Genomic DNA, 26,660 nt, shown 5'->3' with positions numbered 1-26,660 from the left:
GGCGGCGGAACGCTGCGAGGCGGCGGCGGGCGCGCCCGGACGGCGTCCGGCGGCGGGGCGGGGCGGGGCGGCGTTCCCCTGGCGACGGGCCGCGCTTCCGGCGGGCGGCGGATGCCGGCGGGGGGTTGCGGGCGGGCGGGCCGGGCGGCGGCGGCAGGTACCGGCGGCGGGCGGGGCGCGGTGCCCGGGGGGGCGCAGCCGGGCGCTTCGTGCGGCAGCGGGGCCCGGGGCGGGCCGCGGGGTGCACGGCGGCCTGTCCCGGCGCTGCCGGGGCGGGGCGGGGAAGGGGCCCGGCGGCGGGGCTGAGGCGGAGCGGGCGGGCCGGGGCTGGGCCCAGAGCCCCGATCCCGCTGCCCGGGTGCTGCCGAGCCCGGGGGGCGCCGCGCTCGCCCGGTGCGAGGAGGCGGCTGTTTCTGCGGGCAGCGCCGAGGCCGGCTCCTCCCTGCCGCCCCGCGGGAGGCTGCGCGGGGCGCGGCGGGAAGAGCCCGTCCGGTAAAGCGCCGCGGGCACCGGCGGGCATTGCGGTCCCGGCACCTGGGCGGGGAGAACGGGGGCCGCGGGGTCTGAGTCGCTTCTTTGGTGCTGGCGGTGTAGCCGGGGCCGGGGCCGGGCCGGATCGGGCCCTAGCCCCCGCCTCGGGCCTGGCCCGTCCCCAGCGGCGGGCGCTGGCCGGCGGCTGCGGAAGGCGGTGTGGGGTGCTGCGGTGGGGTGGGGGTGACTTGCCCTCCCTCCTGGTGCCTAACAGCAAAGGCTGCTAAATGTGCCTCCGTTACGCAGTTGGCACGTAGTGCGGGAACTCGGGGTTTTCTTTTAACAGTGTAAATAGCAAATCTTTGAGTCTCTTACTCGAATCTTGGAGTTGGCTCTGGGTTGTCGCGGGAGCTCGGTCTAAAGGGAATGGGAGAGAACCAGACGTATGGTGGGGAGGAGGAGGAGGGGGCTGCGCGTGCCCCCGTTTCCTCAGACGCTCCCCGTGCCATGGGTGGATCCTGCGCGGCACTGATAGCAGCCTCTGTACTTTGTGCCAGAGCTCCCAGAGAGGAAGCTGAGCCCCGCGCTTTTGCTCTCAGACCCTGCAGAGAACCACTAAGAGAAGGGCGATTGCTAGCTGGGATGGATTTCCAGCGGGCATGGAGGTGGCCTTCAGCAGAGGGTTTGAGATGACTGGGGAACGAAAACCGCTCATTTAAAAAGCAGTGACAATAATGACGGGCCAAAGAGCTTCCCCAAGCAATAGCGTGTCTGTCCTGAGTTAGTTGGTCATGGTGTGCCAGACAAAGCCGGTCTGGCTCACGACCCTTCGGTTTGGCTCACGACCCATCACTACCCTACCCGTACTGGGGTAGTGATGCTCTCGGTGGCATCATCGGTCTTGATGTGAGGAAAGGCTTGGGCTGGGCTTTCTCAGCGAGTCTCAGTCCTGGGGCTCATTCACGCGAGTGAGGACTTTGAAGGTCCGCTGCTGAGTAGCTGCTTCCTTTTTTTGCAACATGCTTGACATTAAGACCATAGCAAAATGCAGGGACATGGTTGATGTGTACAGAAAAACAGACACTTGTGCAAGTGAAACGAAACTTGGAGGAGGTGCATATGGCAGCAGAATCAGGAAAATAAAACAGTCACCCCGGAATTGGGATTCCTTTGGGTCTGAGCATTGCTTGTTAATCGGGCAGGGAAGAAGAGGCCACTTGGCTTTTGTAATTCTTTATTGTGTGTAAGTACAGGTCCAGGGCGTGGTAATACATGCATGGACATATTTTGATGTGTAGATTCACTTCTGAATTAATAGTACATCTGGAAGAAAAACAGGAAAAGGAAACTGCCGAGTAGGTGCAGCTTAGAAATAAATGATGGAAAAGTAGTGAAACTGGAATTGCAGAAAAAAATAGTCTGTGTGAACAGCAGCTACCAAGACCTCATAGATAAAAGTGAACTGTCTTCCTTGGGTAGATTCTGGTGGGATCTTGTATAAAGAGTCTTCATCTCTACAATTACCTGAAAGGGGGTTGCGGTGAGGTGGGTGTTGGTCTCTTCTCCCAAGTGACGAGTGACAGGACAAGAGGGAATGGCCTCAAGTTGTGCCAGGGGAGGTTCAGGCTGGGTATTAGGAAAAATTTCTTTACTGAGAGGTAAGACACTGGAATAAACTGCCCAGGGAAGTGGTAGAGTCACCATCACTGGAGGTGTTCAAGGAATGTGTGGACGTGGCATTGTGGGACATGGTTTAATGGGCATGGTGGGGTTGGTTGATGGTTGCATTTGATGATCTTACAGGCCTTTTCCAACCTTAGTGATTCTGTGATCTCAGAACTGGTGTGAAAATTGTGTTTTAAAGGGCTGAGGTTTCTCTCCTTCAACAGAACGTGCTGTTCTACAGCACATATCTCTATTACCAAGAAAGCAGATTTTTATTAGACAGCAGGTGTTCAGGTCAACCAGTGGAGGTGCAGAAAACATACTTAAATGCTTGGAAAAGTGGAAACAGTTGGCTCTTTAGAGCCTGGCAGTAAGTAAATGCTTCTGATGTCAAGTGGGATTCTTTAGTTTTTAAATGTCTGACTAGGCTTTTTACTTTTTAAATCTAGTTACGCCTTTTTTCTTACCTTTCGATTGGCTGTACAGGGTGTATCACTTGCGCCTTGTCATGACATCTATCTAAAACAAGCGGGGCTCTTAAATTGTGTTATGTCTGGTGAAATGCTGTTTTTTGACAACCGTTTCACCCCTATGCTGATACCGGATGGACTTTCTGTTTGATGACAGGTCCTGCTGATGGGTCATTTTTGAGTACACAGGGCAAAATCTCATGCCGTACACAGCTGCACTGTCAGGAAGTAAAATGTATAAACCCTTATGCTAAGATCCCCAAGCAATTTCTTACATCCTAACGCCAGGTCTCTCCTTCTCAGCGCCTGCTAGTTCCCAGGCATTTAGAGGATTATATTCCTCTAAACTGTTCTAGGGTTACCTGGTGTGAAATCCTGTGCTTTTGTCTTTTGCACTGTTGGGAAGGGGCTGGGGAAAATTCTGCAAAAGCCTTCAAGAGCTCTGTGGGAGCTGCAGTCTGGGTCACAAGAAGGACCTGAAATCTAAGAGGTCTTCTGCTCTGGATCCTCCCTCCATTAACATTTCTGCCATGGAGCACTAAGCTAGAGCCAAGGAATGGAGCTGCCTGGCTGTGAAAAGCATGTGGAGGCAGCTGGGGAGTCTGGTCTGCCATTCCAAGGGGTAAGGAAGGTTTTGGCAAGAGCACTACCCACTGGGCTCTTTTTCCAGTGTGGAACTGTAAGGATCCTACTAACGACTTCCTTCTTCCACACGGTGCCACCCTAGGATTAATTTTATGCCTAAGGGGAAATCCCCTGTGCTGTCTAGTAACCAACTCTTCTGCCTCTGATCAAGCGCTGCACCTTGACTGTGAAGCCAAGTCGTGATCTGTGTCGGGACAAGTGGGGATGCTTGGATGCTGACCCTATGGTAGCACCACCACTGCTCTGTGGGAGGATTTGGATTTGGTCCCTAAGTGCTTCAGGACCTCACTTTGGGGAAACTGTTGCTACTGGGCATCCCCAAGAATCTCCCATGAAAGGCATCTCAGCAGATGGCAGCAGTTGAACGATGGCAGCAGTTGAACATCCTTCCTCAGTGCCCACTGGGGCCGGAAAGTCCCTGGGAGCTGGGAATGCTGAGGGGCTGCCCTGGGGAGCTGTGGATCCTTCCTCAGCGTGAGGTGCTGGGTTGTGGGGCTGCTGAGCTGCAGTGGGGGATGCTTTAAGCACACTGACTCATAGGAGTTGGTGCCGGGCGTTACCATAGAAATCGAATCTGCTCGGGGTGGGGAGTCCTTGTCCCTTGGCTCCGCTGCTGCGTGGTTCCAGCATGAGCTCAGGGTGCAAGGGAACCTGATTTCTTCGAGATCAGAGGAGGTCAGACAGCTCTCGCGGCCCTCACCGGAGGGCAGGGAATAATTTTGCTTGGGTCTCTGCTTGGCCGCAGTGGTCAGACCCTGTCCATTTGCTGTGCTGTCTTGGTAATTCGCTGCCCGTATATGTCTTGCTCTTTCAAATTTCAGGAAACTTATTTCATTTAGCTTAGAAATAGCTCCCAGCCCTTTGGGAGCCCCAGAGAGGTGAAAACTGTTTGTAAACTGGTGAGGAGCAGATGAGGGAGGACAGGAAGTAATAAGTGTGGAGTGATCCAGAGGGAGGGGACGAACGCTGAATATCCCATTTCATGTACTCTCAAAACGCGTTCCCAAGCGTGGTCACGAGTGTTGCCCTGAGCATGGATGTGATGCCTTTCCAGTGCTCAGTCTCTCACGGTTTCTGTATCTCTGTGCTCTGTACGCTCTGTGCTGTTTCGTCATCTTCTCTGAATAAATAGACGCATTCAAGCTCGCGGGACGGAAGATGCAAGACATCGTTGTCCCCCTTCATTCTGCTAAAGGAAATAACTTTACTGTGAATATAATCTTTCCACACAAAGGCGTTGTGCCTCCTCAGATCATCTTTCAACCCTTTTCTCTCCTCGTAACGCAAAACAAGCACAAGCCTGTCTGAGAAACAGCGTTACAGAGTCTTGCTCATGCAAGGTGTCATTTTGTTTTGCTGCAGTTCCTCTTGGCTTGCTGCCTGTTGTCCATGTGGACTGTGTGAGCAATCCAGATCTACATACTTGTTCTTTTTGGTGTTTCCTTGCTTATTTCCAGGACATTGGCATTAGAGAGTAACAGCTGTTTTCTAGGGGTCATCCCTAAGAACTGGCACCCTTAGGAGATGCTATATGCTGTGTTAGCTCAGTCCTGGATTTGACGTACCTTCTGCTCCAGGCGAGAGTAAGAAGTATTTGCAAGCAACAGCAAACACACTAAGCTGTCTTTTTCTTGGACCCTCTTAATTCCTTGGTCTCCTGAGTATTATGGCACGCTTGGTGAAAAATACTCATTCTAGCAATGTGGCTTTAAGTTAAAGAGGTAATTCCTTGCTGCTTGCTGTCATGTAGGAGAAAGGATTTGCTGGGTGATACTGAAAGGAGATGTAGTTTTTATGTGTATTGTTCTCCCTGTCTTACTAGCTCAGCCTACAAAATCCCGTTTTAAGAAGCTGTTTGCTTCTGTCTTCAGATCCCAGCACACTGAAGCACCCACTTCAGTGCTGTTGAGAGCTCTGGCCCTCCCTTATGGGGAGAAGGGGGGTGATTCCTGGGAAAGCTTCCAGCACTGGGCCAACTGTGGAAACAGCTGGGCTTTGTGCCAGCCCTTCGGAGGGAGGGGGAGCTCAGAGCTGGCGCAGGGAGTGTATCAGGCAGGGGCTGGTGTAGCCTGTCGCCTTCCTCAGCGTCTTGCTGCTGCTCCTGTTTCAGGAGAGAAACTGCTCTGGACAGAGCTGTGGTCAAGCAGAGGCTCGCTGAGAGGGTTGGTACAGGCTCCTGATGGCCTTTTGATAGCAGAATCTGACATATGTCTGACATATGTCCGTGCTGCTGGCTTGGAGGAGGAGGAGTTCCTGCCTGTGTTAAGGGGGAGGGGAAGTACGATCTCTGGATAAGTAAAGATAAGGGAGGGTTTGGGGAAAATCAGTGAGAAGAGGAAGAGCCTCTTTGGGGAGGTAAACTTGTGATCTCTGTGTCTCACCTAGCAATCTCTGCAGTCCTCGTTCCAGACGCTGCGAAATAAACTGCAGTATTTGGGGACCATGGCTACAGACCCACTCTCGGAGCTTCAGGATGACCTGAACTTGGATGATGCCAACCAGTCCCTCAGCCAGCTCAAACTGGCCTCCATAGATGATAAGAGCTGGCCGGCAGATGAAGCCCCTGCTTTTCCCAAATCAGGTAAGTATCCTGCTTGTTTGGGATCTGGGTTTTGACCAAAAAGGAATTGTTTGTCCTGCAGCATTGTGGTCATATCTATGTATACAGAGAGCCCCAGCTCCATCTGAAAGCTTTATAGACACATTAATTCTGCACCACACCCAAGTGAATTAGCCCTGCCATTGAACAGCACTAAAAAGCTCAGAGCCAGCTGATGTAAATGTACTCTTCTCAGTCCTGTGGCTGGCTGCACTTTGGTGCTGACGGTACAGACATGCTGTAAGTCCTTAAGCGTCCTCTGTTATGGTCTGTTGCAGGATAGTTTGGCCTTCCTGAGTGGAAAGGTCTTGAACTGCCATGTGGGAGAGTGGGGCTGGGGATCTGAGTTGTTGCTCTGAAATCCCGTGCTATGGACTGCTGCCCAAAGAGGTCAGGGAAATTAGCTCAAGGGAATATAGGACAGCCATCCATCAAGGGACAATGTTAACATACTCCTGCTCTAAAAAGCCATGATGGTGCCCTTGGCACTTGGGTTTTGGTCTTTGTGAATGTTTGTGACACATCTGAACAGTCGTTTTTGAGAGGGTGTACAGTCTGAGAGACACGTATGGACCTCATAGGATTGACAGGTCTCTTCTGAAGTCATTGCTGCTCTTGCCCACTCAGAATTTCAGAGGTGGGTTTCCGAGGTGGACAGGTGCATTGAAGAGCCATTTTTTTCTCTCATCCTTCTATCGCTATTGTACCCCTCCCCAAGGTGCTCCAGATCCCGTCTTCTAATTGCTTGTTCCTTGTGTTTTGTGCAGAGGACTCCAAAGGCTCCCCTGAGCCCGTCACTCACCTGCAGTGGGATGATCCGTACTATGATATCGCCAGGCACCACATTGTGGAAGTAGCAGGTAGTGGTCTTTCTGTTTTCTCCTTTGATGTCCTTGCAGCTAGGCTGAGGAAGGGTCTTTCTAGTGGGATTGTGGGGGCATCTGCTGTATGCCAGGCCCAAGTGGCAATGACAGCTGGCATCGTAAAGAGAAGGAGCACCAAACTTCATGAATGTTTGCAATATGTGTAGTTTTCCGTTGTCCTCGGTTAAACTTGCATTCCTTCTCGGCTCTTACTGTCTTGATTATATTATTAGCAGGACTTGGTGGCTTTTGCTGAATTGTTTTAGATGTGGCCCTTGACTATATCCTGAGCACAAGATTTGGGTTTTGCATGATAATGCCACAGAAATTACGTAGTTATGCAGTACAGCTGGAAGGTCCTCAGCTGACTGAGTAATCCACAGTAGGTCTGGCTGCTTTCTTATATCTGAATGGCCAGAGCTTGCCATCCTGTCCAGAAACAGCATTTACAGAAATCTGAAATAGGGGAAATAGGCCCATGGCCTGCTGCAAGGAAAGACCTGATCATTCCGGGTCACAAGCATTCGGATTTTTTCTGTGTGGTTGTCCTATCCATATTATTTTAATTACACTAACCCTCCGCAATTTACTGATGGGACCTCCCTAAGGAAGAGTTTTGGGGGTAGTTTTTAGGTTGCTGTGGTAAGTCTGAGGGAAGGGTAATTCCAGTTTGTCTTGTGTTCCTTGTTTACAAAAAAAAAAGGCGCCCCTTCAACCTGTTGTGACTTGATTCACACTTCCTCCTTGATTATCTGTAGCCACCTCCTACCCCTCCTATTGCCATTTCTCTGTGCCTTGGTCCCTGCCCCATGTATGAATTTGCAGCGAAGCAGAGGCACAAGCTGGAGTCCTCATTTGGCGTTGTTCTGCAACAGGGTCTGACCACAGAGGGAAGATTCTCAGGCACTTACCTTGGTAAGAGTTGTCCTGACATCATTCTTTTCTGGGCTGTCTTCTAGAACGAGCTTTCTTTCTCCTAACTCTCATGTTACATCTTTTGGGGAGCAAAGCGATAATGGCAAACTCAAAACTTTGTTGTTCTTTGTATTCTGTGTGCCTCTGGCTGCTCAGGTTGACAGGCCAGGTGTTCAGCATTTGGGCCATTACGTCTTGTAGATTTGCCACAAATGCTTCCATTTGCAAATGTGTTACTAACCTTCTTTTCCATGGGGCTGGAGTTTCAGGACTGGGGTTTATAGAGGTCTGCACCCTGGTCTCCCTACTGCTGAAACTGGGAAGGGACAGATGTGTGGACTCCACCATTTCAGTGATAATAGCTAGAATCTTTGGAATGCGAATGGCAGAGGTAACTGGTGTTTCTGGACTCTGGGAGCTGGTGAGTTAAATGATACTGTTGTTCACTTCAGACAAGGCTTCAGACAAAGTGCTTAGCAGAGAGTTTAGATCAGAGACATTGATAAGACTGGAATGTCAGCCCAAACCAAGGATATACTTTGTGTGCTGCCTCCTGACGTAAGCACCACTCTTCTGTGGGATTTCTGTTCCGAGGTAACATGATATTTTTTTTCCCAAGCTCTCTGAATGGAGTATCACTCCAGTGGAGGTGTGTCTCAGTGGCTGTTGGAATGCAGCCATTTGACACGTTGTCTAGGATAGCAAATAAAGAATTATCTAACCTCCTGAAAGGATTTCTGGCTGGTATGATGGCTGACTGGGGGGTGTGCCTGCATTCTGAAAGAGATCTCTTCCCCGTTGTGCATTAAATTTGTGTTTCTAGTGAGCTCTCTGTCCCTGTTGTGTTTCTGTATAGTGCAGAAGCAGCTCAGAGAAGCTTCTGTTGTTGGCTGCCCCTGGCCATTTTTCACCAGTCGCTGGTTTATCTGAAAGCCTGTGGCGGTCCCACACACAGAACGTGGTACAATGCCTTTCTTGGCATCGGAAGAGCTAGTAGCACAGCTCCAGATAGTGGATTTGCTGCCCCATAGTTTTGAGACTCACTGGTGTCTCATCTCCTGGAAGCAGGATTTATGAAGTTGATCAAAGGGGCCCGAGTTGTAATCGGGGCGTTGGGGTGAAGCTGTTTATTAATTATTGACCAAGAAAACTGAACGATGTTAACTGTCCAGAGAATCAGACAGGATAATGCTCTCCGGGCTGCTGTTGGAGGCAAACAATCTGGGAAAATTCGGAAAAATCCTATTAGAAGTAGCCTGGAGAATCAAAATCTCGCTGGAGGGTTAATATGAAACTGTTTGGATCTGGCTCTGCTGACAAGTTGTGCTTGTCAGCACCTTCAGGTGCAATGAGCGCTCGCCACGCTGAGCCTGAAACAAAATAGCTCCACCCCGGTTCTCTTGTAAATATTAGCAAATGGCAGCAGATCAAGGGTAGTTTTATCCATTCTGCTGATTTATGAGCTTTCTCTTGCATGTCCTTCCCTGTTCTGCACTCACTTCAGAGTAGAAAGCATATGGCTAACTCTGTTCCTGCCTTCCCTGAAATATATTCTGGGATGATGATGCTATTTTGAGACAAAAGCAGAAGGCTGGTTCCCATCCTCGGGCTGAACTCCATGATCCCAGGGTTATCCTGCGTGGTCAGAAAAGTAATTGCTTCTTGCGGGATGGGTGCATGGTGTTAATAACTTATTAAAAGCCCAGCTTTGATGACAAAAAGTTAGGGCAGTCGTTTTCTAGCTGACCTTAATTTCTGATTCAGTTCAAGGCACACTGCATTTGAATGTCCTGGCTATCTGGCCTCGAGGGAAAATAATACTGAAAAACATTTTGCAGAATTTGCTAGAAAAATAAGGGTTTTGGTTTTCACTTAAAAATAGCGCAGCAGTTTCGTGGAGACTCTCCTTTGTGCCCTACGCTCCTGTCTCTTCTGGGGACTGGGATCTTCGTGGAAGAGGCTGTCCGTGGGGAAGGAGCAGGCATGTCATTGCTGTCCCGTGCGGTGGTGCATCACAGGGAGAAGGCAGCAAAAGGCATCCAGGCCACAGTTCCGAGGGAGTACCGTGGCATTGTTATGAATCAGAATATTCTAGTTTTGGGAAACCTTCTTTTGGTTCTGGGATTCAATGCTTTTCTGAAGGAAAGAGAGGATACTCTGCCTATCCTTTCAGACCTGCCTTAAGGTGTGTGTTTCTGGAGCGTTTTACGCGGGCTCTGCAGAGGTCTCTGCGTGGTTGTGCTCTTCTTGACTCTGAGGTCCTCTTTTTGTGAGCGTTATAGCAGAGAAATTCATCTTTACGTGTGGCTAGAAGTTGGAGCAGTGGCAGCTCGATTTCACTGCGCAAACAACTTCTGCAAAGTGTGGGTTTTTTCCTTGCTCACATCATGTAGCGTTCGGAGGAAACGCAGGCTTCTGGTTGAAGGCTGTTGAGGAACTCTCCCAAATTTCTGTTACATTTAAGAGTTTCTGTATCCTCCTGCTAATTCTTACATGGTAAAGGTGCTGCTTCCATCTCCCTGGGGGTTGAGGCAGGCTAGGGTGACATAATCTTGGCCCTGAACTTCAGCAGAGGCTGAATTGCAAGAATATGGCAGATAGTTAATAAAGTCTGAAGGAGGTCTCTGGAGATGGCAGTGCCTACTGGAAACCTGGGGCTGTGCGGGAAGAGCAGGGCTCCTGACAGCTCTCTGGCAAGGTGTTCCTCCCTCGTTCTTCTGCCCAGTCCCAAATACTGGTCTTGCCTTTGTGGTCAATATGCAAACCTATAGCTATGATGTGCATCAGCATTCCCATTTTACACAATAATTGGCTTTCTTCCTTTTGGGATAAGAAAACTGGGGCTTCACATAAGATTGGCATGTGAATTTTCCGTTGCTGTGGAGGCTAGAAGTTGGCGTAGAAGTTGGCGTGGGAGTTGTCAGGAGGCTGGCCATCACTATTTACTTCAGCTGCCCAGTGACTTCATACCTTTGCTGAAGCTCAGAGCGTGTTTCTGCTAGTTTTTGTGGGAAATCTGCTGCCTCACACTATTAATTGGCAGTCTGCAGGACTGCCCTTGCAGAGAAGGTGTGATGCTAGCGTGCGTAAGACCTGCGATTGAAGTGGAAGAGCAAGGTGGAGAGCTGTGGGTGTACCTTCTTGTGCGTTACTAGATTGAAACTGCAGTTTCAACAGTGAATCTTTTCTCAGTGATGAATCTGGCACCAAACTTACCTGGAAAGCATAGTGGCTGGCTGTTGGCTGCAGGTGCCAAAGTTGTAACCGGTGCTGATGACTTGCTGCTGCTGTGGGTGATTGACATGGGGAGGTAAAATCAGTCTTGGAGCACCAGCAGCTGTTGTTTCACTAAGCAGGCAAGGGTAGAAGTTGCAGCCAAAACTTGTGTTGAAAGTATGTTGTAGTGTGTTTTTGGTGGCTAATGGGCTCAGCAAAGGCCTCTGATAACAAGGGTCCTTTTCCCTTCTAGTATGGTACGTTATTATTGGCTCCACTAATACAGGGTGTCTGCATTTCAGCTGCTTTTGGATGTAGTTTCTGGCTTTGACCTTTTTCCTTTTTTTTGTTTTTTAAAAAAGAGTATTTGTATAGTATGGAATGATGAGCTGCTTCTGTAGAATTGGGCCCATCCAGAGCAAGCCCAGCTTGTGCACCATGTTTTGGCATATGAGATCAAGGGAATGGAGAGTTTCTAAGGGATTCTAAGTTTCTAAGGGAGACCAAAGGAATGGAGAGTTTCTTTCTAGAGCCCTGCTCTGCTCAGGCTCCTGTCTTGATAGGCCCATGCGGGTCTGTTGAGTATATAGGTGTGGGAGTGATGGAAAGGGGCCAGGCATGGCCATAAATGCCTTCATAGACCCCTCCCTGTCCAGAGAAACCTACTTTTTCTTTTTTTTTTTTATAATTGGCAGTTTGGGTTTTTTTCTTTTAATATTCAGAATCTACTAATTTTTTTTTTTAAAGCTATGGGTGTGTTGAAGATCTAAATTGTCCCCACGTTCAGCTTATTAGTGAACTTTAGCTTCTTGCAAAACAGTCTGTTGGATGTGTTATTCATACAGTATGATGCCATTCTCTATACACTTCTGAAGTTGTTCAAAGGACCTTGACATTCAGAATTAGCTGCATTTAACCCTTTTAAAAGTGGCAGTATGGCAGTTGCCATTTTGGTGGTAGGGGAAGCGTAACAGTAAGGGCCGGAAATTTGACTATGATTATACAGAATTAGTTGCAAATTCAAGAAAGAGATTCAGGAATCATGGGTTGCTGTTACCGCCTCTAATTGTTAGATAAGGTTGCTTTGGAGAGGAGCATGGGGGAAAGATGGACTAGAAGGAGCTTGACTGCTGCAAGACAGCAGATAAATGCATCCCAGCGGCAGTCTGGCTAGACTTGGAGACTTTATGCTCAAGATTACTACTTTCTGGGAAAGGGTGCGAAGCTTGGCTTGCTATAACTTTGTTTCTGTTCCTCCAGACCAGGGTGCACTTGATGGGGCCCAACCAGGTAGGTAGATTTTTTGTGGCACTAACATTTGGTACTGTAGATCATGGCATTTCTTTAGCATGACCGTGGCCTGTAGCTGGACTGTCTCAGGGGAGCCCAAACTTTGCTCAGCCTTAGGCTGCACTGACAACTTTTCAGGAATCCAAAGGCTGCACAAAATTGTCGTCTGAGGGCTGCACCTCTGCCTCGGGCACAGCAGAATCATCTGAGCCAAATTTGGCGTTTGGGCTTTACTTTGGGCACTTCGGGGCTCTTGGGTCTCAGTGTAAATCCTGTTCCTCTTCTGTCATGGTGGTGGCTTGCTTGGACCAGTTCAGTTTGAACTCAGATTTACCTCGTTATCATGTGTGCTTTGGAAGTTCATCCTAGGATTGCTTCCTTTTCCTTCATATGATCTGCTGCTGCACTCACATGCTAAGCAGCTGGCGCTTAAACTGGATTCTCCAGCTGAAAGCAACTGTTACGTATTTCTTCTCCATTTGGCTGCAGAGATGTTGTGTTTTGGTAACTTGTTGCTCATTATAGCCTGAAGCTGTACTAGACTGCTCTGTGCTTGCTGAGCATTTGTTAATACTCTCTGGACTTCAGTCCCAAGCCTTAAGAGTTTGGCTGCCAGTGCTTTCACACTTCTCGGTGCAGATGAAAACTTCTTTTGATGTGAAATTCTTTCTGCTGTTTCTGAACAGCAGGCCAAGACCTTCGCACGGTCCGTGGAAATGCTGATCCTCGCTGCCTCATTACATGGGCTCTTCTCCCCCATTTCCCCTGCTCTCAGGCATCCTCCCATTTTGCATTCTTTAATCTGACCCTCTAGTATATTTTGTATCAGTTAGAGCTGTAGTCACTTAGTAAGGCTTTATGATTCTGGCAGTGTTTGGCTATTGGGAGTATCTAGGTGGAAGATGTCATGTATTAAAATACTACTTGTGTGAGCTTACCTTCTTTCCCTGAGGGTCTAAATCCACTTTGGAATTCAACAGGCAACTAATATCTAGTGTACTTAAACACTGCCCAGCTCTGTCATAAGCTTAGCAGAAACCTGAAATTACCTTAGAGAAGTGTTTTACTGACAGTGGCTCTGATAAACATCCTAAGCTTTGTGAAACTTGGGTAGTAACGTCCCAGAATTATGTAGTGGTGTCCTCTCCTTGACCCTGAACTCTGTTAACTTTGCTGTTTTACCAATAACACTAGCTTTTGGTGGCAAGTTTTATCCGTCTGTATTCTCTCTATATCAAAGTACCAGGATATTCCCATTTGAATCTTTCATCGAGGTGGGTCCTCAGCCAAGGGTACCTGATGAAGGTAGGAATGAGCAGGGTCCCTGGACTGCAGTTATGCTGCCAGTGAGTAGTATGTCAGCCTCCAATCATGGCATAAAGTGAAATGGATATATTTCAGGAGAAATACCTAGAAATACAGAGCAGGATTTGCAAGTCAAGCATGTATTTCCCGTGTTGGCTGTACAGACTTATTTAAGTGAGAGTCCTGTCTCAGGACAGTACTGCTACCTTGATATGAATTTCTGCTCTGATACGTTTGTACTGCTGCAGGTTTCAGTCTGAAACATTAGCTTCAGTATTTAAGCTTCAGCCCTTTTAGAAGTATGGTCCTGCACCGATGGCTTGGAACCACAGCAATGGTGTTCCTTGCCCCTTGTCTCAGAAGTGCACTGGAAACGCTGCTCTTCGGGTGAGAGGAAAAACTGGGTTTGGGCCTTAAAAGCACCGTAACAATGTTCAGGAGAATTAGCATGTCCATCAGTGCTACAAGTTAATACCTCTTTAGATGAGCAGCTGTCTTGACTGGAGAGGCTTTGCCCATTGGCTACTGTCTTGCTCTTTGTTGTTAAAAAATATATATATATCTGAATTACATCCTATAGGGAGGTAGTTTAATTCCAGTGTAGAATGAAAATATTTTTTATGTATGAACTTACTCACAAAGGTATGCACATTGTTGGGGTGCTCTGTGAGTACTGATGATATATAATTGCTTCTTTGTTGATTTGTTGTGAACTATTGAGCATTCCTCATCTGGGAGAGGTAGGAGACAGCCTGAGAAACTGAGTGATTACTTCATGGTCTATAGTTGTGTTCAGTGGAAACTTTAGCCATTTGCAATTGCAAACAAGGGGTGAAAACCTAGATACGTACGATTAATATTGCAAACAGGAAAGCAAACAGTGTAAGGGATGGAGCATCTGGGAAAGCTCAAACGCGGTAAGAATCTGTTCGGTTGGAGGCAGAGAGGCCACCTGCAAGCAGTTCCCTCCAACAGCCAAGAACGCATGGAATGGGCTTTAGGTTCTTGTTTATAAGTTGGAACAACTGATTGTTCAGCTTTGATGCTGAATTTTGAATTCTGTCATGTCTGGAGGAACCAGACTGATCTCATATATGTCAGGCGGAAACAAGATTGGCAGTTGGTTGTTTTCAGTGTCTGTGTTGACAGGCTGAGCTCAGTGTGATGAAACTGGAGTGAAACCCAGAACTCAGTAATGGGCATGCTGGTTCCTGTGTAGGTCTCATGCATAAATCCATTCTGATTTGGAAGGCAAAACGGGCCACTCCTTTTTCAGTTATCCAGGGGACTATAGATTGTCTTTTGGTGTACTTGGCCCTGGAAATTATCAAGGGGAAACACGCCATCTCCCCTTTGGCAGAGTCATGGATCACCTGTTTGTTTTTTTTTTTTTACCGGCGATCCCAGACCTTTTCACCAAGGCTATATAAGGAACAAGATTCTAGACTTTGCATAGGCCCTGCCATAGGATTTCATGTCCTTCCAGAGGAAGGTGTTTAAGCTATGTGGTTCCTGAGTTGTGGCTTGTCAGGTCTGGAAATCAGCGCCCAGGAGCTTGAGCTGCATGTGTGGCCACCCACAACATCGCATGAACATGATGCTGTACTGCAGTTCTTCACAACCAAGGCCTGCCTTGATCAAGCTTCCAGTCTGCTTCTGGCCCTCAGACCATCCACTCTGGTGTGAAATGCAGCCTCTCAGTTAACTGAAGATAGCACCTATTCTGACTTTAGCACAGAGCTATGATCTGCAAAGATCCGTAGTCTTTCTGACCATTCTCTTTCATCACTACAAAACTCATCGGATTCTCAGATGCTACCGTCTTCTTGCTGCTCTGTGCAGGCAGGACCCTTTGTCTTCCAGACGGAGACATGCGAGTGGCTCAAGACCACTGGGAAGAATCACAATATACCATATTCCCTGCCCAGGATGTTGTAACCTGCATCTTTGTTTTATAGACAGCTTATGTGCATTAGACCCAGCCCTAAAGCTCACAGCAAGCTACCAAGAAACTCTGGCCTAGGCAGAGAGTGGGCTACCGTGGGATATGCAATGTGATGTTGGTCTTGTGGCCTGGCTGTGACTGTATCTGGTTGTTCCAGATAAGCCTTGCATCACTCTCTCCTAGTCCTGCATTCTGGGTCATGCATCCTCCCTAATTGCCCCTTACCTCCGCATGTGTATGTCAATGTGATGGCATATGCCACCCTTTTCCTGGTCTGTACCTAGTGCTGCCTCAGTGTCCCTAGCTTTTGTAGAGGTTCTGGCTTGTGTGCATCAGTGAATTCTGTCTCTTGTGTTGTCTGGTGAGTGACCTGATAATGGGACTTGGGAGGGAAAAATACAAATGAACAAGTAGCAAGAGAATCTGTTCTTCCGGCCAGGATGGGGGTAAAAGAGGGTTAGTGGCATCTTAATGTCATGGCTGGTGTATGTGAGTTCTCTGGCTGCCATTTGCAGCACCAAGTGGTCATCTGTTACTAACAGGCAGCGTTCCCAGAAACTTCACGTTTGCTGTTCCAGGGTTCAGTTTGAGATCTCAGTTGCTGCATGGCAAGTGTAACCAAGCGGTAGTTGAGGGCCAGAGCCCATGCAAAGGTGAGAAAATGGCTGCATGTTCTCAGTATTGTAAATCAGTGTGGGGAAAAGGATATATTGCAAGAGGAATGATGTACCACAGGGCTATCCCGCGTAAGTAGCGATCCTTGGTGCTCTTCTGTGCTGTGGCCTGTACGAGATGGTTGTGCCATTGGGGAAGAAGGAGGGTGTTGTTGAGTATAACCTCAGTAGCCCCTTCCACTGCTCCATGTTCCTTCTTGACAAGAAAACATAGCTCTTGGAGCAGGGTGACCAGCAAGAAAGATGGGAAGACTTTAACCCTTCACAGCAAAGGAACTGTTTCATCTCCACCGGTGCTAAAAAGCAAGTCATCCTTATGGAAATGGATTGGGTGTTCTGTCTGGGGGAGAACCAGACTTTCCCTCAAACTCCTTATATCCAAAAGATTTGTGACCTGGTTCTTACTTATCTAAAACTCTCAATTCCCCTAGCCTGCCTGCTAAGCTTGTCCATGCCCATCTGCTCGGGTTTTGTTTGTGGGGCTGAGGTCTCTGCTGGCAGAAGTCCACCTATGTATGAAGACTTGCTTTGGGGAGAACTTGGCTTGTTGTCTCTGAAGCCTCAAGTGGTGACTGGGAGTGTTCTCCCCAAGATGAGGGTGCTTTATTGGTTATTTGGCTCCAGTGTGATGGGGACTGTTTTCTGCTGGGTTTTTACACAGAATGCTTTGTTGTGCTGCACTTTGCAGCTCCTTCCAGCTCAGGTTGGAAAAATATCTTTATGGACGGGAAATCTAGGAAGCGGTGAACAGCTTGTTCTGCAATCCCCCTGGAGAATCCAGCAGCCCCACTTGATCCATCTGTAGAAGAGGCTTATGACGATGCTTGCTTCTCATCTCTGGGATGTGGCTGGGACTGCCCTGTTTCTAGGAATTTCTTGGTTTCCAGGGTATGAAATGGCTTTGTTCTGTGTGCAGGACTAAGCTTCAGATGAAGAAAGAAACAAATGCACCAGACCACAAGCAGTTAGTCTGGGACTGCGTGCAAGACAGAAGGAGTGGTTATTGTGCCTATGAGGGGCAGTTCTCCCTGTGTCTCCCTGGGCACACGTGCATCAGGAGCAGTGCCCGGGGCAGCGTTGCAGGATTAATGCTCTGAGCACTCTGCCTCCATCCCTACGTGCCCCGAGGCATCCTGGCTTCCAGTCCTTCCTCTTCTTTCAGGGTTGGAGCATGGACTCTGTTCTCCATTCGCATCGTTGACTTGCCAGGCGCTTGGTGTTCAGGTTTCTGCTTCCGTACTAGGCCCATGGTAACTCTGCTGAAATTCAGGTTTAGCTTTGCTGGCAGCTGCAGCAATCCAGATTTTTGCCTTGTTATGGCGGTTTCCCATTCTCTGTTTACCCCTTGCTGCCAGGACCACAATGTAGTCCTTAAACTCCCTGTAATCTCTGGCATTTCATCTACAGGTGATGACAAATATGGAAGGAAAGTAATTTTGTTCAGTGCCTGCCGGATGCCCCCAAGTCATCAACTTGATCACGTGAAACTGCTGGGGTGAGTAGTGTCTTAGGAGGCTGCTGTTAACTTCTTAAGCCTGACATGATTCCCAGGTGCTGGATTCCTCAGGCCAGATCTGTCTGCAGTAGCTTCTTTCGTTGGACATGTCCTCCTAAAGTGATTACCTCCGTTGCTGGGGATGCAAATCCTCTGCTATAGCACACAAAAGTGAGTTCCAAAGGGAGGAAGAGCCTCTCTGTGGCAGAGCATGAAGTGAGTTCAGCAGCTGTCTCTTCTCAGGTACCTGAAATTCACACTGGACCAGTATGTGGAGAGTGATTACACACTGGTGTACCTGCACCATGGCCTGACCAGTGAGAACAAGCCATCCCTGAGCTGGCTGCGGGATGCCTACAGGGAATTTGATCGCAAGTGAGTAAGGCTGCAGCAAGAAAGGATATAACATGCTGTTCCTTAGCCTAACATAAAAGATCTTACCCAGGCCCCTCATGTAGCTTGGTGATCATAATTTACTATCACTTATTTCTGCTGCTTATGGAGGTGGGTTGTTGTTTAATGCAGGCTGAATCATGGGATAAACAGCTCCTTTTGTAGCTACATCCTTTAGGCCAACAGGCAAGCAGCAAAACCAGGACCCAGTGCAAGTGTGTCAGCCCCATGGTATAGTTGTTGCTTCCTGGTGAGGCTGCTCGCTGCTTCTCGGTGAATCCTGGAATACAGTAGAGCATGCCCTTAGGCTGCTGAGTGGCCTGACACAGCTAGAAAACATGGGAGAGCAGAGGCTGTGGGTGCTGGGGAGTGGTGAAGCTCAGTCGAAAAGGAATGGAGCACTCAGGATGCCTTAATCTTGTGGAAGGGTTGGTTCCTCTTCTTAAAGTGCAGCTCGTCCTTACTTAGCTTCTCTCGGCAGGTACAAGAAGAACATCAAAGCCTTGTATATTGTGCACCCAACCATGTTCATCAAGACCCTGCTGATTCTCTTCAAGCCTCTGATCAGGTAGGAAGCACTATAGGAGGCTCACCCGCATCCTCACACTGCAGGGGAATAATGGGGCGTTCTCAGTGGGGCACAAGATGAGCCCAGGCTGCTAAGCCTACCCTGGAGTCTCTCACCCTATGCTATCTCCCCCTCTTCTTGTGTCTGCATATTTCTGAACTCAGGAAGTACTGCTTTGGGAACCTACAGAGTTTGCAGCTCTGTGCTGCTCCCTTTCTATCCAGCCAAGCAGAAGTGTTGCAGTCTCCACTAATAGCGAAAAAGGAAGTGAGAGCATCAGTCCAAATTATATTTAGTTCATTGTGTTGATGCTGGAATCCTAACTCTGAAATAAAAGAAAACAAAACTTTCTCCAGCCTACTGCTGAACTTAGGAAGGAAAAATCCAGTGTTTTAGGGAGCCTGCTGCTGCTAGGGCTTCGAACGTGACTTGGGAAGTCTTGGCATCTCCTGGTAAAATATATGGAGTTGGAGAGCTATGTGGGCGACATCTCTGCTGCTCAGCCGTACCTGCCCCTTTGCCCCATTGATGTCTCTTGCAGACCTCTGCTCTCCTTACCTGCAAGAAGTCCGTTCTGATACTGGATTTCCTGATTCCTCACATACCTACTTTTCTCCTGTTTTTCAGCTTTAAGTTTGGACGAAAGATTTTTTATGTGAACTTCCTTAGTGAGCTGGAGGAGTATGTGAAGCTGGAACAGTTGGGGATCCCAAGCCAAGTGCTGAAGTGAGAACACTGCCTGTCTCCCATTTGCTTAGGGCTCTGTGAGAGGGGACTTTTCTAGAGGAATGGCAAGGGGAAGAAGAGATTGTTCCACTCAGGCAGTGGTTTTGGAGGGAGCGGTGACAAATTGCCTTAAAGCCTATTGTTTCTCTCCATGCTCCTTCCTATGTGTCCTTGGTCCCAGTGCCCAGTTCTGTCCTTGAGTTAAAAATCCTCCTCCAGTGGAGCACCAATCCTGCCTCTCCCACTCACCCCTCAGGGGCTTTCTGCAAGCTGCTGACCTTAACACTGACCTGGAGCTCGTGGTGCGCATCTGCTGCATCTGGGCACCTGCTTTGCTCACTCTGCACAGTTCAGCTTGTCTTTGGGGCTTCCCAAAAATTGCCACAATCTTGGTCCTACCAGATTGATTCCCTGTCCCTCACGCACACATGCAACTGTCTCATCACAAGCAGTGCTGTCCTGGCCTCCTGCCCACGCTGTCTGTCATCCTCAGCTACTCCAGCTCCTGATTCCAGAGAGATACTCCTTTCTCCCTGCTTTTTTCTGGCAACCAGATGTTTGTTCTTGTTGCCCCTGTGCTCCAGAGCTGCCTGTCCTGTCTTTGCATAGGTGGAATCAACCGTGCTAGGCTGGAGCTGTTACCAGTGGGTGTGCGGTGGGTCACATGCAGTGCTGGGTTGATGCTCTTTCTGGGGGGTGGAGTGGCTTTTTACTAGTCTGTGTTTTGCCACAGATACGATGAATATCTGAGATCCCTGCAGAAACCTTCACAAGTGCCCCAGAAGCCAACACCCCCGCGCCCACCGCTGCCAAACCAGCAGTTTGGAGTCTCGCTCCAGCAGTGAGTATCTGGATTGTGTTGCTTTTGCCCTGACTTGCTTGATATAAGGTCACTGTATTTATAACTGAACAGCAGCAAAAGCGGCTGTAGAGCTTCTTGCAGTTCAGACTTCCCACAAAGCTTTAATCATTCTTCTGAGGAACTCAGCCAGATCCTGGCTGCCTCAGTTCAGTTCCACCCTCTTGACTCCCCAGCTAGATTGTATCTAAATTAGGATGAGCTTGTTTCTGCAGCTAAGGGTAACTAAGGGAGGAGCAAAATAAGGGCCGTGGGGATGCCTTTATGCCGCTAGAAACTTCCTTTAAGCAAAGGAAGTCTGTAGGAGGCTGATGGAAAGGTGTCTTTAGGGCTGTGCTATTTTGAATGAGCAGTGCTGCAGATCTGTTCCTTAGTTTTTTTCCATACCGTAAATTCTATTTTAAAAGCACTTCTATTCACCCTTGTACTGATTCCCACCCCTCATTCCTGCACGGTGACACAGGCAAACACAGACACTGGCAAGGGCTAGTGATACTGGCTAAGTGTTGAAGGTATTTTTAACGTTGAGTGTGATTTTTGCCTCCCAGGGGAATGAGGAGGAGCCAGTGTGTGGCCAGACAGATCCTCTGAAGCAATCTGGGAACACATTCCCCAGCTACAACACATTTCCAGATGTAACCCCCATGGTGCTGGGTGCCTGAGTTTGTTAGTAGCCTGAGGGGGGTGAACAGCTCCATGCTATCAAGTGGTATAGGCAATCGAATGTGAGGGTGGCAGTGAACACCTTGGCATCACTAGGTCTTCCCTGACAGCCACTGGTTGATATATCTTCCATTACAGGAGTGGGGTGGGTAAAATTATCCCATATATATTTCTGTCATGTGTCAGCTTCTTTCTGCCCTTGCTCCTGTGGGGAAGGAAAAAGGAAGCTTAACGCTTTTCACCAGATTCATAACTAGCAGCCTTGCCTTCTGGGAATCCCTTTGCCCTGGCATCTACAGGCTATGATTTTTACAGAAGATAGAGAAATATTCCTGTTGTGTAGTAACGAGCTCATACTTGCTGCAGTGAATGATGTAGCACGATGGGTGAAGGGGAGAGGCGGCTGGAATACTGGCTGAACCAGGGACTGGGACAGCAAGATCCTATGTGGTAGAGCTTGTGTGGGCAACTTCAAGACTCAGGGGCTGCATGCAGGGCAGGGCTGACCCGTCATTTGTAACCTTTTGTCTCTTCCCGCAGTCTCAGGGAGAAGAGCCCTGATCAGTCTGCTGTTCCACTGGTGGTCAGAGACACCATTGCTCATTTGCAGGAGCATGGTAAGTGTTTAGGGGAAGCTGCAGCCCCTCTCAATTCCGTGCCAGTGGCCTCCCTTCCATTCAAGTTCCTATCTAGAGTGTGGTGAGATAAAGAGCAACAGCAGTCTAGAATAAGGTGGAAAGGCCTGAACTAGGTGAGTTAGCCTTCAAAAGAGATTGTGCAGGGCTTAGGAGACTTCTTTCTTCCAGTTGTCCATACTCCACAGAATAGCAAAATGCTCCTTGTGACAATCCTTTGCCTGGTAGTGGAAGCAAAAAGAATTGCCGTACTCTAAAAAAGGGACTTGTTTATATCTGTCTGAATGCCCCACAGCGTGGATTTATGATTGTTAAGACCAGCATTTTTAGAGGCTCTCATATGGCTGATCCTTCTTCTCCGTCTGGTCTAACTTCACAGCTCTTGCTACAGAGGGGATTTTCCGGAGATCAGCAAATACACAGGTTGTCAGGGAGGTCCAGCAAAAATACAACATGGGTAAGTGCCCAAACTCAACAGAGCCCCTCTCGTTCCCTAATTACTACTGTCCAACTGGAACTGTGTTGGAACTAGTCCATCATGGCTCCTCTCCTTCTCTGACAGGCCTCTAGGTGAGGCCCCATTAGGGTATGACCTGAGTTGCAAGGGAGAAACTTCTGACACTTCTGCTGTGTGGAAAGCATATTCCTTTGCACTCACGTTCCCCTTGCTGCCCTTTTCCTTCCTGAAAATTTCCCTGTTTCTCGGGGTGGGATATACCATCTTAGTCTGGTTATACTGGAGGGACTGAAGATGACCAGGAAGAAACTTGGTTATCGGTTTCATTTGATGACTTCTAAAGACGTAGTGCTGGATTCAGCAATGCTTTGCATATGCTTTTAGGAGCCATTTTTCCACTCTGCTAGAAGATGTGGTGCTTCAGTACCCTCTCCATGTTCTTCTTTAAAATACTGCTTCCCTAATTCTGGGCTCTGACCACCATGTCCCATTCTTTGTCTGGAGGAGGTCCTGCTTTGGCCAGCAAGCACTGACTCTCTGCTCTACTTTCTCAGGTGTACCTGTAGATTTCCAGCAGTATGAAGATGTCCACCTCCCTGCTGTGATTCTCAAGACCTTCTTGAGGGAGCTACCTGAGCCCCTCCTCACGTTTGGCCTCTACAGCCATGTTGTCAGCTTCCAGAGTGAGTTGTAGCAAGTGTGTGCTACTCCTCGAATGTTGCACTGGCCGAGGGCAAAGATACCTTTGGGGGGCCGGGGAGGGAGGGCAGTCCTGCGTGGGATACCCTGTGACTGCAAACAGGGCTTTCATCAGGGTGGGTGCTGAGGATTCCTCCTGGACCTCCTTGTTCTGTCTGTCTTGATTTTTAGGTGTGGAGGAGGTGAATCGTGTGGACGTTGTTCGCAAAACACTCCAGACTCTGCCAGAAGAAAACTACCAAGTGCTCCGTTTACTGACAGCCTTTCTGGTGCAGGTGAGCTGCTCCAAAGGTGCGCAGCCGTGTTCTAGTTCAGTTGCCAGTGCCTTGCATCAGCTTTTTGACTGCCTGCTCCCTCTTTTCCTTTGAGAGGAAGTGAGTCTCAAGCTAGGAAATTACCTTTCTTTACCTTATGTTCTTGTTATACAGAGATCAAGGATGATCATGATGAACTAGCCTAAGCAGTTGTTTCTCATAACACTGAGAGGTGCGGGTGGGCATTAAGCCCGTGTGGTCTGTACCAGGGAGGCTGAAAACTCCCCAGGGTGGAGGCACAACTGCAAAATACCTGAGTAGAATATTAAACTAGAAGAGGGGCCTCACATCCGCCCTGCAGAACTTTCTGCTGCCTTGGAAGTTGCTGCAAGGCTATTCTAGCAAGAGGGAAGATCATTTTGTTGTGAGTGGTGATCTGGACTGTAGAGATATTGGCTGACAGTGCTCTTGGTCCTATTGTTATGATATGGCCTGGTGGTTAAGCCATAGTGGCAGACGGCAAGATACTGCTCCTCACCTCCTGAATGCTGGATGTCATGTGTGTTTCCCCCAGCCGCCTTCTGGCATTGGGCCTTCAGCTTCTCTCCTCCCATTTGCCCTTGGGAGTCTGTCAGCTCTGTCTTTGGGGAGGGTAGAGGGCAGCTGCTGTGTTGTTCTGTACGATTCACAATGGTCTCTTTTCTTCCCACACAGGTCTCTGCTCACAGTGACAGAAACAAGATGACAAACACCAACCTGGCAGTTGTGTTTGGCCCAAATCTGCTGTGGGCCAAAGATGTAGCCATCACCCTAAAAGCCATCAACCCCATCAATACCTTTACCAAGTTCCTGCTGGACCACCAGAAGGAGCTCTTTGAGGATGTGGAGGCCTGAATCCAGGCCAGTCCACACCAGCACACTGTGCCCACCTTCTTTCCCACCTTGTCTTGGAGCTGTGACCAAGCTGGCTCCAGTGCAAAGGGACCATTGATCCTCTGGGTGATGAGCAGAGCGAGGGCTGTGGAGATGGTGGAGAAAGTGTGTAAGTAAGCGAGCAGGAGACCTGCTGCTCCAGATGGGGAGGGGAGCTGGTCTCCCAGCTGCTGCGAGTGGAGTCCTAACCCACCTGCCAGTCTGTGCAGCTCTTCCAGGGTTCATCACCACTCTGCTGCCCTGTCAGATGACCTGCCTTCCTTTCCTCCTTCCCTCACATGCAGTTTTTCTGCCCTCCTGGTCCCTTCCTTAGCAAAGATCTTTTTTTGTTTAAGCTCCCAATAGCCCCAGCTCACCCCCCTTGCCTCGGCTGGGCTGTCTGGGCTAGGGCATGCTTGCTGGGTTTTGTGGCAGAGATGTTCTTGCTGCGAGTGCCATCTCTCAGCGCTGAACGTGCATCCTGCTTTTCCCCAGAAGCACCAAAAGCAGGGAATGGAGCCAGGCAGCCCTTGTGCTTCAGGTAGCAGCATGTCCTGCACTTGCAAACACCACTCTAGACCCCATGCTTTTGGCAGGCAAGTGCAGGACAAGCTCACGGCACGTGGGCTGTATCACCGGTCAGACTCCAATACAAGGAAGCTGAATTAAGCCCAAACCCCTCTGGGGTCACCCACTCCAGATACTATTCAGTGTTTGCTGGGGTGTAGTGGGTGTGAGGGGCCTCCCATAGTCACCCAGCTCAGGCGTGTTTGTCCCTCCCGCAGCCTTGCCAGCCCGGCTGGGGAGGTTCACCCCAGACCCGGCTCTGCGGTATGGGGTGAATGCCGGGCAGCAAGTGCCCTGGTGGCAACTGAACTGCTGAACGCTGTGAGGATCACTGCCTCTTCTCCTCCGTCAGGCACATGTATCTGTGCTGACTGGCACAGACCGCCTTGGCTAGTTCTCTTTTTGAGCAGAACTTTCCCCAGCACAGCGTGACAGAGAACATGGCCTTGAGGGAAGGTCTAGGGACTGGGGCTAACCCTCCCCCTGGGGTGCAGCAGGCCTGGATTGCGAATTTCTGCCCAGGTACTGAGCACTCATGTGCCAAAGCTGTGAGGGAACAGCTATTCCATGCCAAGGGCCTTTGCCCTGTCTCCTCCTCGGTTCATACCTTCCTTCCATCCTACCAAGGGAGCCTGGTCAGATGCATCCCGTGTGCCCTGGGCACGGCTGGAGAGATCGGGTTGTCCGCAAAGCAGGCTCAGAGCGGGGGGGGGGCTGGCACCTCCCCAGAGCGGCTGCAGTACTGTTGGAGCATCACTGTTGGTTTTGGGTTGCAGCATTCCCATTACCTGAGCTAAAAGAGATCCCTCTCCTTAGCCTGGGCCCGGCAGGGTGTTCATAGGGAGCTTCTAGCCTTACTTCACTGGTGTGTTGTATCTTTATACCTTCTGCCCCGCATGCCTGGGCCGGTCCTCCCTGCTGCATCTGGTCACAGGGACAAATCTTTTGGACCAAGCAGAACTAATTTTTAAAAAGCTACTGGATGCTAAATAGAATTCGCTTTTTCATAATCTTTTAGCCTGCCTTTAAACATTGACCAAAGGTCGGTGCCCCAGTTGTGATCAAAATAAGTGACATCTGCTGCAGGAATTACGGAAATTGCTCTTTTTGCTAAGCTCTGGAATGGGGATGGGTGCGAACATGGGCAGCTCTGTGGGGCAGCGCAGGTCCAGCCCACTGGCTCGGAGGAGGCGCACCAACACGTGGGTGGGAACAGCGAGTAAGAAACAGCATTGCTAAGGCTGGAGTGAGAGATGTTCTAGGAGAGGGCTGGGTCTGATCCCTTCTAGATACTGGGGGACTTTGCCCTACGGAGGCTACAAGGCTGCTTAGTCTCCTTCTTCCAAGAGTAGGAGTCTTCCCTGTTTGGCCAGGATATGAATTGTTTCAGCCTGAACAGTTCACAGCAGTAAAACAAATAAATGTTTTGGAGGTAGAGATACTCAGCTCCTAATTCACCTGTGATCTCTGCCAGAGTAAGTTGGCAGAGCTGATGTGATGAGTAATCTCCTGGGATGGACAGTGTGGAGAGAGGTGTATTTGCCCCAGAGTTTGTTTTAAGACGTAAGGCTTTCTGGACAGCCTGGGAGGAGCGTGGAGGCTGGGGGAGCCCAGTGCAGCCCCTCTTTCCCGGCAGGCAACCCCGGTCTGTGATGGGGGGAGCCTTGGTGCTCTGACTGCCTCTGCAGCTGACACTGGCCTTGCTTCTATCGTGCTAGAGGAAAGGCAAACCCAGCTAACTTCTCCTGGGACAAACAAGCCCAAGGTCAGCAGCTTGGAAGGGGAAGTGCCTGTGTGCCGGGGCACAAGACCTCGGCCCTGTGCGCAGCCCCGGCTCCCTGGGGAGGGTGGCACGTTCCAGCCCTGCAGAGCAGCGAGGACCGTTCCCTGTCCAGTAGCGAGAGGAGCAGTGCTGGGGTAACTTAGCTCCTCTCCAGGGGCAGAGGCGGGATTGCTGCGAGTTTCTGTGTTCTGGCTGGGGTTTGTTTTGTGGGTGCTTTTTTTCTTTTTTTTCTTTTTTTTTTTTTTTTTTTTTAGTGAATTCTTGAAATAATGTTTCCTTTTTTAGCAAAATGGAGACTGGTGCATCCCCTGCAGGCAGGGATAAAAGCCTGCTCCAGTTCAGTGCCTGCAGGGAGCAGATTTGGAGGGTGTTCAGAAGGCTGCTACTGCTCATGGTGGGAAAGCGCTTGCAAATCCTGGAAGGGACCCAGTGTAAATATCCCCTTTCCTCTGCTGCTCCTCATGCTGGAGCTGCCGGAGGCCCTGGAGCAGGCACAGTAACCAGGGTTGCTTTTGCTTCTGCAGTCTGCTCTCCTGAATGCCTTGTATTGAAATATCCCTCCTGTGACTTGAGGAAGGCGCTGGCCTGGGC

General features: G+C 49.4%; 1 protein-coding gene across 2 annotated transcripts; it reads left to right on the top strand.

The window, feature by feature from the left end:
* The first annotated feature begins 5,395 nt into the window (after positions 1-5,395).
* On the top strand, positions 5,396-26,310 carry ARHGAP1 (Rho GTPase activating protein 1). Of its 2 annotated transcripts, XM_059819242.1 has the most exons (14): positions 5,396-5,413; positions 5,637-5,832; positions 6,618-6,710; positions 12,105-12,134; positions 17,466-17,553; positions 17,797-17,928; positions 18,428-18,514; positions 19,142-19,240; positions 19,974-20,081; positions 21,303-21,379; positions 21,777-21,854; positions 22,409-22,537; positions 22,725-22,828; positions 23,522-26,310. In XM_059819242.1, exons 2-14 carry the CDS (start codon positions 5,694-5,696, stop codon positions 23,699-23,701), a joined length of 1,344 nt encoding a protein of 447 aa, XP_059675225.1. In that variant the 5' UTR covers positions 5,396-5,413; positions 5,637-5,693; the 3' UTR covers positions 23,702-26,310. The 2 variants fall into 2 exon arrangements, with proteins under 2 accessions (XP_059675225.1, XP_059675224.1); XM_059819241.1 differs by lacking the exon at positions 12,105-12,134.
* Positions 26,311-26,660: the final 350 nt, after the last annotated feature.

This window comes from Gavia stellata, chromosome 7 (genome assembly GCF_030936135.1).
Source record: "Gavia stellata isolate bGavSte3 chromosome 7, bGavSte3.hap2, whole genome shotgun sequence".
NCBI classification, from domain to species: domain Eukaryota; kingdom Metazoa; phylum Chordata; class Aves; order Gaviiformes; family Gaviidae; genus Gavia; species Gavia stellata.
This window is presented reverse-complemented; position numbering and strand designations above follow the sequence as displayed.